Source organism: Pollicipes pollicipes, unplaced genomic scaffold, assembly GCF_011947565.3.
Source record: "Pollicipes pollicipes isolate AB1234 unplaced genomic scaffold, Ppol_2.1 Scaffold_7231;HRSCAF=8579_pilon_pilon_pilon, whole genome shotgun sequence".
Taxonomy (NCBI): domain Eukaryota; kingdom Metazoa; phylum Arthropoda; class Thecostraca; order Pollicipedomorpha; family Pollicipedidae; genus Pollicipes; species Pollicipes pollicipes.
In genome coordinates this window covers 21,819,685-21,835,941 of record NW_023597034.1, presented here as the reverse complement: position 1 = coordinate 21,835,941, position 16,257 = coordinate 21,819,685, and the positions used below count along the sequence as shown (strand labels likewise).

Sequence of the window (16,257 nt, the reverse complement as noted above, 5' to 3'; positions counted from 1 at the left end):
GGTGACTTAGCCGAGAGCACGGATTCCTACACGGCTCCGTAGAAGGTGGCGACTTGTTTTGAAGAACGTCGATTGTTCGTTCCTGTTGAAAGCACTGTCATTGTAGATTGTAACGTTAACGATTGACTAACAGCGATCAGGCGGACGACAGCTATGGTGGTTCGAACTGGGCCGCTGCTGCTATCAGCAATGCCTTTCAACGAGACAGCAGAGACGGACTGGCTGCTTGAAATCAAATATCATAGATCCCAAGAAGATATGCTGCGCAAGAGACAGAGCGAGAAAGGAGAGGGCTCGTTAAAATGTTTGAGCAATCCACGAATCAGGTTTGACCATCCTCGACTCCGACGGCCGCGAAGGCAGGAGCTACATGAGTCACACGGAACCAAGGGAATGCCGTCGAGAAACACGTGGTTGTCATCGCTGAGCCATGCAGCCCCTACGTGACTCATTTTACGTGAGTTTGGCCGCGCCCTACACTTGCTCAACGAGCTACGCTATGTGAGCCCGCAGTGCGACGGTCACGTCAATGTGCTCGGTTGCGTTGGCACGGCCGTCAACACCGGACCGACAGGCGGCGTGTTCCGGCTGTTTGAGCTGGCCACCGAGTCACCCGTACAATAGTTCATCTGCCAGCTGCACGGCAGCGAGCTGCAACGGCAACCTCCTCCATCTTCTGCTGAGCTTGGACGGCACGACCACGGAATCAAATTTTTGGGGCTCATCGGCAAGACCTGCGCGGGGAGATCTGGGTGAGAGAGGGACGTTGTGGCATTCAAGCCTGTGCCGGGACACGTGCCAAACCTGCCGGTCGACCTGATTCAGCTACCGAGCACCAACTAGCAGCTGCTCTACCTTCTGGCATCCGGCGTTCAAAACGGCTCTGTCCGAAACGTGGTAGTCCAGCGGCGAATCGGACCATCGAACCATGCCAGGTAAATATGAAAACACTTTATCTTCGAATTTATAGCAATGAGTGTTTAAATCATCAAGTATCAATTGATATTTCATATGCTCGCTGTTGAGTATTTACTTTTTATCATACCTTGTGCCGTATGATGTCGTATTATTTGCTCGTTGGTTCATGTTTACTAGTATATTTGTCGATATCCATTCCGTCACATCTAGGGACTCTGGATATCGGCATAATTACATGCACTTCAGAGGCGCAATAATTTGTGTACGATCTAACGCTCAGTTCGTAACAAATTGTTCCAATATATTCGCTGTTGCTTTCAGCTGGTTGACACTGGCCGCCCGTTTACATTTCTATCGAAACCTCCAGCAGCGCTCTCGGGGGCCTCGTCCAGTGCGTGGTCGACCACTATGTGGCGGTATGGTCCGCCATCCGGCAAAACAGCAGCTGCGACTTTGGCTTTCGCAGCTTGCCCCGGAACATCGCGCTGCTCCGCGAGCAGCCGCAGCAAACGTACGCCACGGTGCAGCTAGTCCTCCCGCGTAACGGGTACTAGGTCAGTCCGGAACAGCTGTCACTGGACATGGTGTGGGATGAGAGCCGCATGGTCCGCGAACAGGTGGTTCCGATCGTCGCACCGCTCTTGAGCAGCAAACTGAGGCTCTTCTTCACCCCAGGGCTTTCGCCATCCCAGATTTCAACTTCGGGGCCGTGCGATACACCAACCTGATTCCCCTGGCACGGACCAGTCACACGGCCTCCACTGCGAGACCCAGCGACTGCGAGCTGCGGAACATAGTGTAGGCTCTGGCAATCTCGCCCCATCTAGTTCACACAAGTAGTGCAACCAGCGCCACACTGCTGAGGACGTCTGGGGCTGGGGCTAGAGCTTCGGCGATATGTGGAACCCAGTTGCGACGATATATCTGTTACCGTGCGACCTCCGCCAACACGTGTTTTGAGTCCCCAGTATGTGAGCAGCCGCTGTTTGGGCCGGCCTTTCTTGCCATCCACACTAGAGCAACTAATGTGGCTCATTGCCGTGGCGTAGTACTTCGCCTCCACAAACTAATGGCTGCGACTGAGAACATCCAGACACCACAACGAACGTGTGGTCCGCGAACGCCAGCTGGAGATACGGCACGTTATTACAAACCACACGTCTATGTCGGAATCGGAGAGGAGATGCGTAATGGCCCCGGAGAACGGGTCGGCGTTCCACCCAGAACAGCATTGTACAGTTGCGTAAATGCCCGCGAAGAAGACAGATCTGACGACCAGAGCATGACACCAAAACGGTTATACACGTTCAGCCCCTTTACCAATCTAGTGGATCGATTTCCGTGGTAGCTTGGACACTGGTAGGACGTAAGAAGGCTTAAAAACCGAGTCCGTCAAGGGTAAGCTTATCCTTACACGAAGAGCCCCGTCTCTGTGCGGTAGATGTACGTCACTAAACACCGTTCCTTGGCCTTACCGCATTGCGGAAGTTGTGCATCGTGTGCTCATGAAATACGCCTTCAGATATGCATTTATTATCCGGTTATTAATTGAAATAACATGGTTGCATCCCACCAACTGCAAACGCGGCGGTGTTATTTAAACTGCATTAGTGAAGTTATGCAACGCAAACCCCCCATCATCACCCGAACTGTCCCTCACAGAATCACAAGGCCCCACAGTCCTTAGGCAGCGCCGGCAAGCTCGCAAGCCAGCTCCGGCCGGAGACGTCCCTCGGCGCCGTTCTCAGCGATCGAGCGGCGTTGGTCGCACACGGATCGGCCGGGGCGAGCTGAGCGGGGCGCCTGCCCAGCCACTGGCGCCTCACGCGGCCCGCACGCGGCCGGTCCAGACCGCGCCGCTTCGGCAGTCACTGCCACACCTGCCGGCAAGGCGGACCGGTGCGCTGCTGAGTCTTCACACAGCCGGCTGCATGGTGTGTGGCCTGGCCCGGCGCCAGTCACGGCCGAGACCTGACCGGTGCAGCGCAGGCCCGACACGCCGGGCCCGGTCCAGTGCACGTGACGTCACACTCTTGCCACAAGCAGGCACCGACACAAAGGTCGACCGCGGCATATGGTGGCCGATAAACGAGTCGAGGTCCACACAGCTCCACAGATGGCCCGGCAGCATGCATCCCCACCACGAGCACACCACCTGGTCATTACAAAGGGAACTGTGGTAACACGCAGAAAGCGGGCCCGTTGCGACTGAGCCGAGCCGCGCACTCGACAACACAGCGGAGAGACGTCCGCACTGGAACCGTACATCACAGCGGAGAGACGTCCGCATTGGAACCGTACATCACAGCGGAGAGACGTCCGCACTGGAACCGTACATCACAGCGGAGAGACGTCCGCATTCGAACCGTACATCACAGCGGAGAGACGTCCGCGCTGGAATCGCACATCACAGCGGAGAGGCGTCCGCATTGGAACCGTACATCACAGCGGAGAGACGTCCGCGCTGGAATCGCACATCACAGCGGAGAGGCGTCCGCACTGGAACCGTACATCACAGCGGACGTCTCTCCGCTGTGATGCACGGTTCCAGTGCGTACATCGCAGCGGAGAGACGTCCGCATTGAAACCGTACATCACAGCGGAGAGACGCCCGCACTGGAACCGTACATCACAGCGGAGACGTCCGCACTGGAACCGTACATCACAGCGGAGACGTCCGCACAGGAATTGTACATCACAGCGGAGACGTGCGCACTGGAATCGCACATCACAGCGGAAACGTCCGCACTGGAACCGTACATCACAGCGGAGACGTCCGCACTGGAACCGTACATCACAGCGGAGAGACGTCCGCATTGGAACCGTACATCACAGCGGAGAGACGTCCGCGCTGGAATCGCACATCACAGCGGAGAGGCGTCCGCATTGGAACCGTACATCACAGCGGAGAGACGTCCGCGCTGGAATCGCACATCACAGCGGAGAGGCGTCCGCACTGGAACCGTACATCACAGCGGACGTCTCTCCGCTGTGATGCACGGTTCCAGTGCGTACATCGCAGCGGAGAGACGTCCGCATTGAAACCGTACATCACAGCGGAGAGACGCCCGCACTGGAACCGTACATCACAGCGGAGACGTCCGCACTGGAACCGTACATCACAGCGGAGACGTCCGCACAGGAATTGTACATCACAGCGGAGACGTGCGCACTGAAATTGTACATCACAGCGGAGACGTCCGCACTGGAATCGCACATCACAGGGCGTCCGCTGACAGCTCATGGTGGCGAATTCAGGGTCCCAGGCCACGCAAGGCTATCCAAACTTGAGTCACAAAGAGTAAGATACAGATATAAAATCACGCTTACAAGAGATGGTGATGGTGCTAGTGTCCCACCCCAATCTACCAACATCAATTCTATACCAAATGTGTCGATATACCTGCCAGCCATCGCTCAGGTTTGACGCTCACGAGAGCACGAACTCCAAGCGGGCTCCTTTCCGTCCAGCACACAAGGTGACACGCCTCTTGGCCTGTCACGCCACACGAGCACATGTGTCCGTCGGTATCCCGCGTACGGCAGTACAGATCACTCGCTCGAATGAACTTGGCGTCTGTGCTTTCCGCGAGCACATGTTTGAGGTACCAGCATAGATGCGACTCTAGGAGCGGCTCGAGAGAGAGCCCCGGCCATGGTTCAGTTAGAAAAGAGCGAGTTCGAGGTAAATTGAACAAATTCGGTACTTTTTATCATTACTTCCCCGTTAAATGCCCGCGACCCCATCAAATGATGTGTTACTTGGTGTTTTAGTGACATCGACCTCTAAGATAATTTGCGCCTGCAACGGTGACCTTACCTTTTTAGTAGGGTGTTAAGACAATAAAGCGAATCTATTTTAGAAAAGAAAATACCTGTCTTTGCACGAGAAAGCCAGAACTGCCACCCAGGATATCACCGAGTCTAAAACACGATGCATGGCAGGCAACCAGTGCACTGCAGTCGTTTCTTCCCAAAATGTGGACACGACCAGAACAGGTGGTTTACTGTAGGAAAGACACCGCATCGATGGCAAAGAGAAGCCCCGGCCGAACATATCAAGCATACGTTGCGTATGTTTGGCGAAAGCGTACCCCAGATAATTTCCCACAGACGCTGCAAAATCGTTGGAATTGTAGCAAACACGTCCGTTACGCATAACGTGGAGACAATGTTACACTTTGATCGATCGATGCTGTGACTGGCGGCGCACCATTGACAGAAAGGCTTATATTATGCGACTCACCTCCAAACCGTAGGCCGCTCTGGATTTCCGTGCTCCATCTCCAGTGGATCGCCCGTCCAACACCTTCACTGGACGCTTCTCTTCCCGAACAGCGTGATGTCAGACGCTGTCCCCGGTGCCCCTTGGCTCTGGTGGGTGATGATTACGCGACCTGCCCCGGCACCGAGCCCCCCCCCCCCCCCCTCCGCCACGGGGCGTCACTCGCGGCGGCCCAGCCGGCCCACGTCCGGGTACCGCGCCGGCTGCTGTCGGTAGGCGGCGCTCTCACGCACCGCGTCGGCCAGGCTGGCAGCAGCCACGCGGCGCGCCGCCGCCTCCACCTCGGCGTCCTCGGCCACGGCGGCCAGCAGCGCGTCGGGCCCGGCGCCGGTTGGCAGGCGGCACGCTTCCAGCGCCTCGGCCGTGCAGCGGCGCACAAGCTGAGCCAGTGAGCCGCGCGGCTTCTGCGCCTGCAGCGCGGCGCGCCGACCGGCCGGCTGCACGGCCAGGTAGCCGTCACTGAAGGGCCGCGCCGCCGACGGCCGGCGTCGCTGCAGCTCGGCGTCACGGCAGAGCGTGGCCAGCCAGCCGGCCGGCACCGCGTAGTGCCACGACTCGGCGCCCGGCCGCACCGGCGCCAGCGCGCCCACCGACCGTACCGGCTCTGCTGTCGCGCTCAGCTCCACGTCCATGGCGGCCGCCGCCGGCTCGACAGGAGCTGCAGCGGCGGCGCTGGCAGCGGCGCTGGCAGCAGCGGCAGCAGCGGTGCTGGCGGCTGTGGCTGCGGTGGCAGCGGCGGCGGCGCGCTCCTCAGCCGCCTCGCGCGCCACCAGCCGTTCCTTGCGCGCGCGGTGCGTCGCCTGGTGCCACGAGTGACACTGCAGGAACGGGTCGAACGGGTTCGCGCCCAGGTGGCGCACCACGGGCGTGTGGCCGAGCGGCGGTTGCGGCTGCGCCGTCGGCCGAGTGGAGGTGGCGCTGGTGGTGCCGCCGTCACCCGACGTCGGCTGCTCGGCCGCGCTGGCGCCGGCGCCGGCGACGCCACCGCCGCCGCCGCCAACGCTGCCGGCCGTCGTCGCCGCCGGCTGCATCTGGAGCGCCGCACTCACTGCCGCCTGGTGGGCCGCCATCGCCGCCTCGTGCACGTTGCGGTGCAGACCGGGCGCATGCGCTTCCAGGTGAGCGCCCACCACGCTGTTCTGGATCGCCTCGACGATGTTGTTGAGCAGGTTCTGGCCGTCGGCGGCGGGCGCAGCTGGGCTCGTTTGATCGGCCGCCGGACCGGCCGCCGTCGTCACCGTCTCCAGCTCGATGCGCACCTCGTTTACGTCCTCCGTCTCCATGGCGTTGTCGTCAAGTGGCGGGTCGGCCGGGTCGGCGGCGGGTGCCGGTGCGGCCGCCGGTCCGGGCGGCGATCCGGCCGTCGGGGCCGCGGCCGGCTCCGGCGGCGCGCCGGCGTCGGGCGGCGCGCCCGCGTCCGTCACCGGCGCGCCCGGCCGCTCCCGGTGGATGTTAGTGGTGATGTTGATGTGCGCCTGCACTGGCTGCATGGCCGGCATCGGGTGCGTCTCCGTGAAGATGACGGGTCGGGCGCGCATGTGGCGCGGCGGCGCCTGCTCGAAGTCGAGCATCATATCACTACTGAGATGCAGCGCGTGCGCCAGGTAGTGCATCGCCTCCGAGGTGTGCTGGAAGAGGCGGCGCGCCTCGCGCGCGGCCGCCGCGTCGGCGCACGGCCGGTCGTCTTGCATGAGACGGCGGTAGCGGCCCATGTAGGGGCGCAGGCGAGCCTGCAGGTCAGCCACCATCTCCAGCAGACGCGCGTACACGGCGGCACTGGGGTGCGCCACGAACGCCGCGCCGCCCGATCCGGCCGTCGCCGCCTGGCCGGTGGCGGCAGCGACCGGCTCCTCAGAGGGAGCAGTACGTCCGGCGGGGGTGGAAGAAGCGGCGGGGGTGGAAGAAGCGGCGCGTTCGCCACCAGTGGAAGCCGTTGCCGACCCGGTGGCGGAGACAGCAGGCGCGGCAGGGGGGACTGAAGGGGCAGCGGACGCGGTGGTGGGTGGCCCTACAGATGAGACGGCTGGGCCCGTAGAGGGCGTCGAGCCTGAGGAGTCCGGTCGGGCGGCGCCGGCTGCCGGCGCCGCGGCCGGACCAGCAGTGGGAGTCGTCGGCCGCTGGTGGATGTGGAATTGGAAGCGGCCGGGGGGCACACCTGACCCCATGGCGCCCGGCATCAGACCCACCATCGGCATGGCGTTGGAGGCGGCGCTGAGCGCGGCCGTCAGGGCCGCCGAGGTGGCCTGCTGCAGGTCTGAGCCGCCGGCCGTGCCCACGTGCACGTTGATCATCGGGAACATTGTGGCCATGTGCGGCGGACGGGGCCCTCCTGGCTGGGACGGCGGCCGCTGCTGCTGCTGCTGTGGCGGCGCGGGCGGCGGCTGCCGGGGGCCCGTCGCCGGTGGCGGTGGCGCCGCTCCGCCGGCCGTCGCCAGACGCGGTATCTCCTCACCGTTCTCGTAGGCATCTAGCGCGATGTTGGCCAGGTGGACCATCTGGCGGGCTTGGAAGAGGCGGGCTCCGCTCGACGAGGTGCCGAGCGTGGGCGCGCCGGTCGGCCGATCAGACACGAACGAGCCCACCAGCACTTGGCCCACCGGCGGGTGGTGATGGTGGTGGTGATGGTGCACGTGGTGGTGGTGCGGCCGTGGCCCGGTGGGCGGCGGCGGCGGCGGCGGCTGCGGGCCACGGCCAGGTGGCGGCCGCTGCACCAGGTGCACTACCTTCTCGTGCACGTCATACTGGCGCAGTGGCTTGTCGTCCTGCAGCACCCGGCCGCAGTAGATGAGCCGCTGCTGGCCGGCCGCGATGCCCACCGTCCCGGCAATCTGCTCTTTGAACGCCTTCACAGTCGCATCATCGGCCACCGAGAACTGGTGGTTGCGCGAGTCAAGTGTCTTCACTGTGATGTTGAGCATTGTGGAGAGCTGGCCACACCAGCCGGACGGCTCCTGCAAACGCCACACACCGGTCAGCTGCCCACACTGCAGTCCACAGCTACCTGATGGAGTTTAGGCACGCGCGGCTGGCAGCAACCCGGTACAAAAGTTTCTGACGGCTAGTTTTGCCAGTGAAAACTCGCTGGCAGGTACTGCTGATGGCAAAAACTGGCGGAAGCTTGCCAATATTCAGGTACCGCAAATCATGTTGCTACAAGCCAGAGGAAAGTATGCAACGATGCAATAGCAAAACGGTTGTAAGTGCATACATGGCAAAATAACATGTCATTTAAGCACCGATAACGTTGGTGCAATGCTTAACACGTGAGCAATACAAGAGCGGCATGAAATGACGGCATAAAGGTGAAATGACGGCAGCGGCATTTTTAGAAATCGAAGTCGTAGTTTCTCCCGTGCCAGCCTTCATGGCTTTCATCCATTGCGGTAGCAGGAGGCAATATAGCATGTCTTTGTAAGAACGAATACCCAGATCTTTAGGATGGAGCAAGGATAGGGTCAGATGTTTTGCATGTGTAAAAACGACACACTGGATACAATCATAACCAACCATTACTTTTATTCCACACGTGAAAGTGGAAGGTGTAAATATTATTTTTGCACTGGCTGCATCCCAGAGGACTCTGATGTCTGCTTCGTTTGGCCATGCGGTGATAGGTAACCAAACGAAGCAGGCATAATTATACGATTCTTTGAAAAACCAAAACAAAGAGGTATACAACAGCCAACATTTAAAAAAACCGTTCACTGAGGCTTCATAAATCATTACGTCGCGAAATCAGCTGGCCATTTATGATATATTCCAGTCGGCAGCCAAAGCAGCGTAAACCGCTAAGGAGTTCATCAAACAACGTGAAAAAGATGTCAAAAATCAGATCTATGACACAAAATTAATGATGTATAATTAGCGAAAAACCAGAGGAGCCTTGACCTTTTAATGTCCTTGCCACCCTTAGAGACGATCTCAAAGAGCACTGTTGCCCTCTGTTTTATCTGAAGGCAGCGGTGTTTGCTTGATTATAGTTTTCTCACAACGCCGTTTGATTTTGATCGTAGCTTTACTAATAGTTCTGAGCTAGAAATGGAGGAGCTGTAGCCTCTACCAACTTGATACAAAACTACAACCTTGCATTCGGCATTATGACTTCAGAGTTGTTATGCTGAGATATGGAGATTCCATATACCAGGTGGTGCGATTACAAGACGTGCTAAAGCAAGCATTGCTTGAATTGTCAGTGCTCGGCGTTTGAAGCAGTGCTTATGACCAAGAGTGCGTTGTCATATGCACTCACGGCGTGCCTCGTGGACGTCCTGTCGGCCCTATGACCTTGTCGTCTTTTGACTATTATATTTTGACTGGCGCATTTAATCGCTGTCGACGTTTTGTCCTTCAAACTGTCTGGTTCCGCTTTTTTGTCGGTCGATTTTTTTCCGACTCGGCTTACCACTGTTCAGCATTTGTCCTTCTGCTGTTTCGGCTCGGGATTAATCCCAGTCCACTTTTTTCCCTCATTGCCTGACATCGAGTGTGAATGACCTGTTCTATGCGCCATTATCCACAACAACCAGTCCTCTTTTATCCCTCTCAACTTTTTATAGTTAGACATTTCCTGCGACTCTCTGTTTCCATTTGACTTTTTATCCAGACATCACCACTTACATTTGACTGGAATGGTCAGTGCCTGTGATAGCAGCCATGCAAGAGCTCAGGTGGTGGCAGATGGCAGGACGGACCATGCTGAGCATTGTGGTATGTGACACTTTTGTCTCAAATTTCTCACTTTGACCCAAAATTTCATGCCTGGATGGTGGGGTCCGTGCTTATGCACCACATAATGCTCAATGAGAGCTGTGATCCCTGAAATTCATCCAACAAAAGGTTTCAGCTAGAACTAAAGGATGAGTTTGAAAAGAGTTTATCAAATTTCTTGATGTCAATTATGTCCTTTTACTTGTATGTGTAATAGGGAGTGCCTCACATTGGAAGATATCGAAGAAGGCATCAGATATAATGAAATAAGCTCACCTGTAAATGATGGTACACTTTTTAAGCAGAAAAGCTGCTCCAGACAGCATGATTCTCTGCTTGGTAAACATGCCCCTCAATGCACCATGGTTTGATCACGTCATCGTACCTTGCACAACACTGATTAAGTCAATTGATGGCCACTTATCTATAAATCGCCCCCACGAACATCAGATACCAATGCCTCGACAATTACCTTTTTTGGCCTCGATTGCCACATGGCTTATGGAATGGCGAAGTTTGAATGCTGTCATTATGACATTATGAATGCCAAGGTGAACTTGAAATATCTTCCCAATATACCTCCCTATTTTTGAGGGCTTGTAGCTCAGAAACTACAGGGGCTTAGGTTTCAAGAAGGGCAGAATTGTGAACTGCACTGAAATGTCTTCAGGATGGCTATTTCTGTTCAAAACACAATATAAATGTGGAACACTCCCTCTAATTTTGGGCGGCTGCTGTTGACTTAAAAATGTGAAATGACTTTGTCCTTAACCCAAACCTTATAGCACATAAATTTTGTATTCATTATAAAAAGAGCACACATTGTTCATCCTTTGCTCATGTTTCATTTATTTTTCAGCTATCCTTCAAATTCTGAATATCAGCAGAAAACAATGGGTTTATACATCTGGCAGGGGTGAGTTGATATAGACTCTTCAATATTTTGCACCCATTATTGCACCAGTCAGCTAGGTTGGTAACAAATGTTTTGGTCAGCATATGTTACCATTGCACCCAAAATTTTCAGTCACCTCTGGGGCATCCATTGCACATGTCTCGACACCAAAAGCACATCCAAAGTATTTCCGGTTTCATAGTAGCAACGGTTTTTCAGGAACATGGCACGTTGATCCACGCCCACAGCAGAGAGTGGGTGGCGACCGACGATACCGCGGACAGCGCGAGGCAGGCAACCATGTTATGTTAATAGAGCCATACATCATAAGCATATGCTCACAACACCTTGAACAATGTGCCATCATGCTCAGATCAAAACAAGGAACACACTGTTCAAGTTTGGTATCATGAATGGGAATGGTTTAGTATCTATGAGCATGTCAAACTGGAAAAGTTAAATTTTCAAGAGAATTTGACTCTGGACTTAGCTTAATGGGTCAATTATTGACATGGCAGTGTAAGACTTTTTACCAATCACTACAGTTCATTGAGACATGACCATTGTTGTGTTTCCCAAGAGGCTCAATCTTTCTTGGTTTTGAAAATTGCATGGTGCATCTTCCCTTCCTCATCATTCTATTAGTCTGCAATATGAAAAACTGGGACAAGAGTTAGGAATGATCCCACTAACCCCATCATGCAATCACTACTCAGTGTTCCAGAATATCCAAACTACAGATACACAGCTCCAGCTATGAATGTAAATCAATAAAAGACTAACTGCATGAAAAAAACACATGTTTGTATTTGCCATACAGTGCTCTTGCACTGACCCAGACCTTTCAATGTACCAGCAATTTCCTTTTAACAATCCTCTAATGCCACAATTAATGTCCCAGTGGGCTAGGTAAACTCAAGGTGCTCTATTTGTTCAAAGAAAAATGGATCTGTGCTGAAATGAACAAGCATTCAATGAATCTATCCCTTTAATAATATGTCCCTTCAGTGACATTCACAATCATGTTTTCATAGGTCACATTCCACAAAAAATTAAATATGGCAAATAAAGGGCATCACCATTGCAGAAGATACAGTGAACCAATTGTCCTCCCATTACAGCCTGCAAAAGGTGGCAAACCAGTTAATAAGATATCTGAACCTGCTCTGATGATGATGATTGGGGTTTTAGGGCGCGCCAAGTTCTGGGGTCACTTTGCGCCAAATGGGATAGCCAACCACTCTGTTTGGAGCACTGATTGATGATTTTGTGAATGGGGGAGGTGGCCTCCATATTCATGTTCTGATTGGTATCTAAAAAATATTTATTACTCCTATTGATGTTTAAGAAAGGTTAAAATCACACTCAAAGTGCCATCCAGTGTTTTGGATTACATATTTACTTAACCTTTTTGAAAAATATATGATACTTCAAAAATGTCACAATGTACACAAGAAAATCTGGTGGTTTCGAACCGCCACCCTGATTTTTGACCTACGGATATGCTACTATTTTGTGCTGGTTTACCTGTTCAGGAAAAGCAGCAGAAGCCATCAGGAGCAAAAAGCTTTGCATTTACATAATTTTTAGCATATATCTGCCCTGCCTACAAAGCACTTAATCAAGATGTCATGCTTTGCAAGCAGTGACTAACATTGTTTACATGCTAGCCCACAGCAATGAAGCATCAATGGGATGATTGGAGCATCTATCTGTTAATACTTCAGGCAGAGCCACCACCTCAAAATCATCCCCTTCAACCATGTCTCAGTCCATGACCTGGGCACCAGTCAACAAATGCTGATGCCCCGAATTCTGCATGTACTTTGGCAACCCAACTCATCAATAAAGGAGACTGCTGATAAACCCACCAATCTAGTGGCAGTACAAAGTTATGCTGTACCTTATGTCCTCATATTCACAAATTCTCAAGCATATGTCTCCACACACCAGCCCTGTACACACGTTTATGAAAGCACCTTTCATACATCTTTTCAGGCAGGCCACCCATGTTGCCAGAGCAAACTTCGAACAGCTTGATAGGCAAGCAGTAGAAGAAAAGCCATACGCACCCTCGTGTAACTGGAAACAGTCGTTTGCGAGGAAACCGGCGACGACCTGTGCAACTGAACGTGGATCTATGGCGACATAAGATCTGTGGTAAAATTATTGGCCTACAACATCGGTGCGAGAAATGTCGGTAAATGTAGCGCACATATCAGTAATCGTGGAAGGTGTCTATTCTACTGTCAGTATTTTTTGCGCATATTTTCTGGTCACCTGTTGCAAACAAATTCCGTGACCGACTAAGCGTCACTGGGCGAGACATGGCCACCTGTTATGCACTGTGGATCCCTGACCGACAAAGGGGCCTCACCCACTGTGCCAGGGACCCAGACTTATGCAAGCTGTGGCCCCGATCTTGTTTTTCTTGGAAAATGGGCCCTCCATGGAAAAATGACTGATTGGAAGGTGGACCCTCAAGCCCATACCAATACGGAGCAGACCGTGCAGTATTGCTGGTGCCTGACCGACAAATAGACCCACATCGGCTCAGGGTGTCCATGATCGATACAAATGGCGCTCTAACTGTCATTTGAGGATCCGTCCCTGGAGGCCGGGGCCCCCGAATAAGACTCCGGCCAGCTTTTTATGCCCTTAGACGCTCCAGACGAGTCCTTGATCGTCGTACCCGGCGGGCCCTCCAATCTCTGCGGGCCTTCTCACTGCGTCTGACCGACTTAAGGCCCCTGGCCAGTACACGGGCGCCGTGGGGTCCCGATCAATTAAATCGCCGGCTCCAGCTTTGTCTCTGCTCGGGAAATGGGCCCTCAGGCCCATGTTACCATGACGATGACTGTGTGTTACTGGTAGTGTCTGACCACCATATAGGCCCTTATCGACTCAGGGGCCCTTGATCAACGCGCAGGGCACTCTACTTGGCATTTAAGCGTTATGCCCTATGAACTGGGGCCCCTGAATACGACCTCCGGCCGGTTGTTCTGACCCTTTGGGGCCGCCAGTCGGGCCCTTAATCGCAGGTCCCGAGGGGCTCAAAGGGCCCGTCGGAACCTTAGGGGGAGGGTCGCGTGCGAATTATTGGACCCTCTGTGTCGGTAAGCGATCCTTTAAGTTCAATGAGGCCTCTGCGTCTATCTGGGACCTACTGCTCCGGCCTGAGGGCTTACCGCGTCAGGGAGGGACCAATGCATGATGCATTCTTCTGCGGCCCTGCTGATCGACCAGGAGCCCTGGCCAACCGTGCCTCCAGAAAGGTATCCGGTAGGTACCTCCGGGTGGCGGGTTGAAACGCAAATCCCCTCCAGCCCTTGACCGGGAAGGCATGGGCCTCCCTAGAGTTCTACTTACTGTGCTCTCTGTACGCAAAAGGCAGGGGGGTTGTTGGTGTTTAATCCAGTGGCCCCTAAACGAAAGCATTCGTCGGTACGATCATATAAATGAAAACAAATTTGGAGGCCCTCGAATAAAAGGGGCCAAATCTGGCTTTTTTGGGGTGCTTTTTCACCGGGAGCCCTCTGTTAAGCCGTGTGCCGCTCCCACCACTTCTTACCAAAACTTTAGCCTCTCCCCTGGCATAAGATGGGAGGTTGTGGAATCTGAGGCCGGCTCTGCTCGGCTGAAGTCCTTAGATGGGCCCTTTCCGGACCTGAGATACCTACTTTCAGTCTAAAACGTTGTCATTTCAGGTATTTAAGAAGGGCTCCTCTTGAGTCCACGATGGGGCCTTTCCAGATCTGGGACGGCCCTTTTTTTCCTCATCGATGGGCCCCACTCAGACCTGAGGCGGACCCCTCTGAGTTTACGGTAGACTTGTCCCGATAAGAGACGGGCCTTTTTGAGTCTGCAATGGGCCCTTTCCAAACAACAAAAGGATCCTTTTCGTGCCTGGAACTTTTTATTTTTTTTTTTTGCCTTGAAATTGATCCTTCCCGGACCTGAGAGGGACTCTCTACGCTCACTTTGATGACACACAATAAACGAATCTCGTCCACAAATCTACCGGGGGCCCGTTTGGGTCAGCTGAATTATGGGGGAAGATAGTTTTTGAACCTTATCTCATACATGGAGACAGTTCGCACCTCGGATACACCGCGCACTGGCTCTAAGCCTACGATGGGCCCACTCCAGACCAGAGATGGGCCCTTCCCAGCCCAAAAGTGAGATAGGCCTTTTAAGAGCCTCAAGTTCTTCGTTTCTCAGCCTATGTTGGCACCTACCTGGCTTGAGACGTGCCGTTTCTGAACTTATGATGAATTCTTTCCAGACATGAAGAGGGCCTTCTCTAACCTTACGATGGGCCCTTTCACCAACCGTAGGTGGGCCCCTCTTTGAGCTTACGATGAGCCCTTTCCAGACCAGGAAGGGACTGTGCCTGGAAGTGACATGAGTATTTTCCGTCTTGAAATGAGCCATTTCCAGCCTAAGACGGGCCCTTGCGGACATGAAACCATTTCTTTCTGAGCTTGGGATGGGCCCTTGCCGGACCAGACATGAGCCCTCTACGCCTGCTTTGGTGACACCAATAAACAAGTACTACCCACGCACTTGGGGGTCTCTTCTGGGCCACCTCAAGCCTCAAAAGATGGGGAGGCAGTTTTCCTCCACTGCTCCCCTCCCCGCCGGATACGCCGCCACTGATTCTCGTACTCTCAAAACTCTCCGAGTTTTGCGGCCAAGCCATTTGGCCACTGATAAAACTTACTCCAATTTTCATATTTGCCCTCGGACATACAGCACAACGACTGCTCACAAAACAGTGCTGCCTTCTGTTCCGGTGCTGATGACATCAGGTCAGCCAGCAGGTCACAAACGCTACGAAATGTTAGCGTTGACCGCTTACTTTTGGGTTTGCAGTTGCTAAGCCTAAGGATTTGTTACTGCGAGGTTCTGCACGTTTCACAGTTTGGCATACTGTTACCAATTAAGCCGCCTTTCGATTGCATGGGAGAACGCTCCACAAACTCCACAAGTAATGGCGGTTGCATAGGTCTTCATCCACCAACGGATAATTGAATTCCGGGGGTGGAGACTCTACCGGCTGCCATGCTTGGCATGGTCCGTCCTGCTTCTTAACATGTCACAAGAGCTGAAACGCAACCGCCATCACCGGCCGCAGGTCACCCCATTCAGGCACAAACTGCGATCACAGACTCGAACCTGTCCCGCAACGGCTGGGTGAATCGGAAGGGGGCCGCACTGACCACCATCCGTTGGTGGGCCAGAATCGGAAGAGAGCCGCATTGGCCACTATCCGTTGGTGGGTCAGAGTCGGAAGAGAGAATCGGAAGAGAGCCGCATTGACCGCCATCCGTTGGTGGGCCAGAATCGGAAGAGAGCCGCATTGACCACCATCCGTTGGTGGGCCAGAATCGGAAGAGAGCCGCATTGACCACCATTCGTCGGTGGGCCAGAATCGGAAGAGAGACGCATT

The 16,257-nt window shown here is 54.5% G+C and overlaps 1 protein-coding gene and 1 long non-coding RNA gene across 2 annotated transcripts; both read right to left on the bottom strand.

Moving 5' to 3' along the window:
- Positions 1 to 2,434: 2,434 nt before the first annotated feature.
- On the bottom strand, positions 2,435 to 5,309 carry LOC119110681 (uncharacterized). The gene is made up of 2 exons (XR_005095535.1): positions 5,165 to 5,309; positions 2,435 to 2,798 (listed from the first exon to the last, which is right to left on the bottom strand). It is a non-coding gene; the product is annotated as an uncharacterized LOC119110681 (long non-coding RNA).
- A 52-nt stretch (positions 5,310 to 5,361) lies between these two features.
- LOC119109843 (uncharacterized) lies at positions 5,362 to 13,149 on the bottom strand. Its single transcript, XM_037233595.1, has 6 exons — positions 12,878 to 13,149; positions 7,216 to 8,154; positions 6,628 to 6,831; positions 6,253 to 6,375; positions 5,581 to 5,850; positions 5,362 to 5,409 (listed from the first exon to the last, which is right to left on the bottom strand). The coding sequence occupies exons 2-6, from the start codon at positions 8,119 to 8,121 to the stop codon at positions 5,362 to 5,364; spliced, it is 1,551 nt and encodes a 516-aa protein (XP_037089490.1). The 5' UTR covers positions 8,122 to 8,154; positions 12,878 to 13,149.
- Positions 13,150 to 16,257: the final 3,108 nt, after the last annotated feature.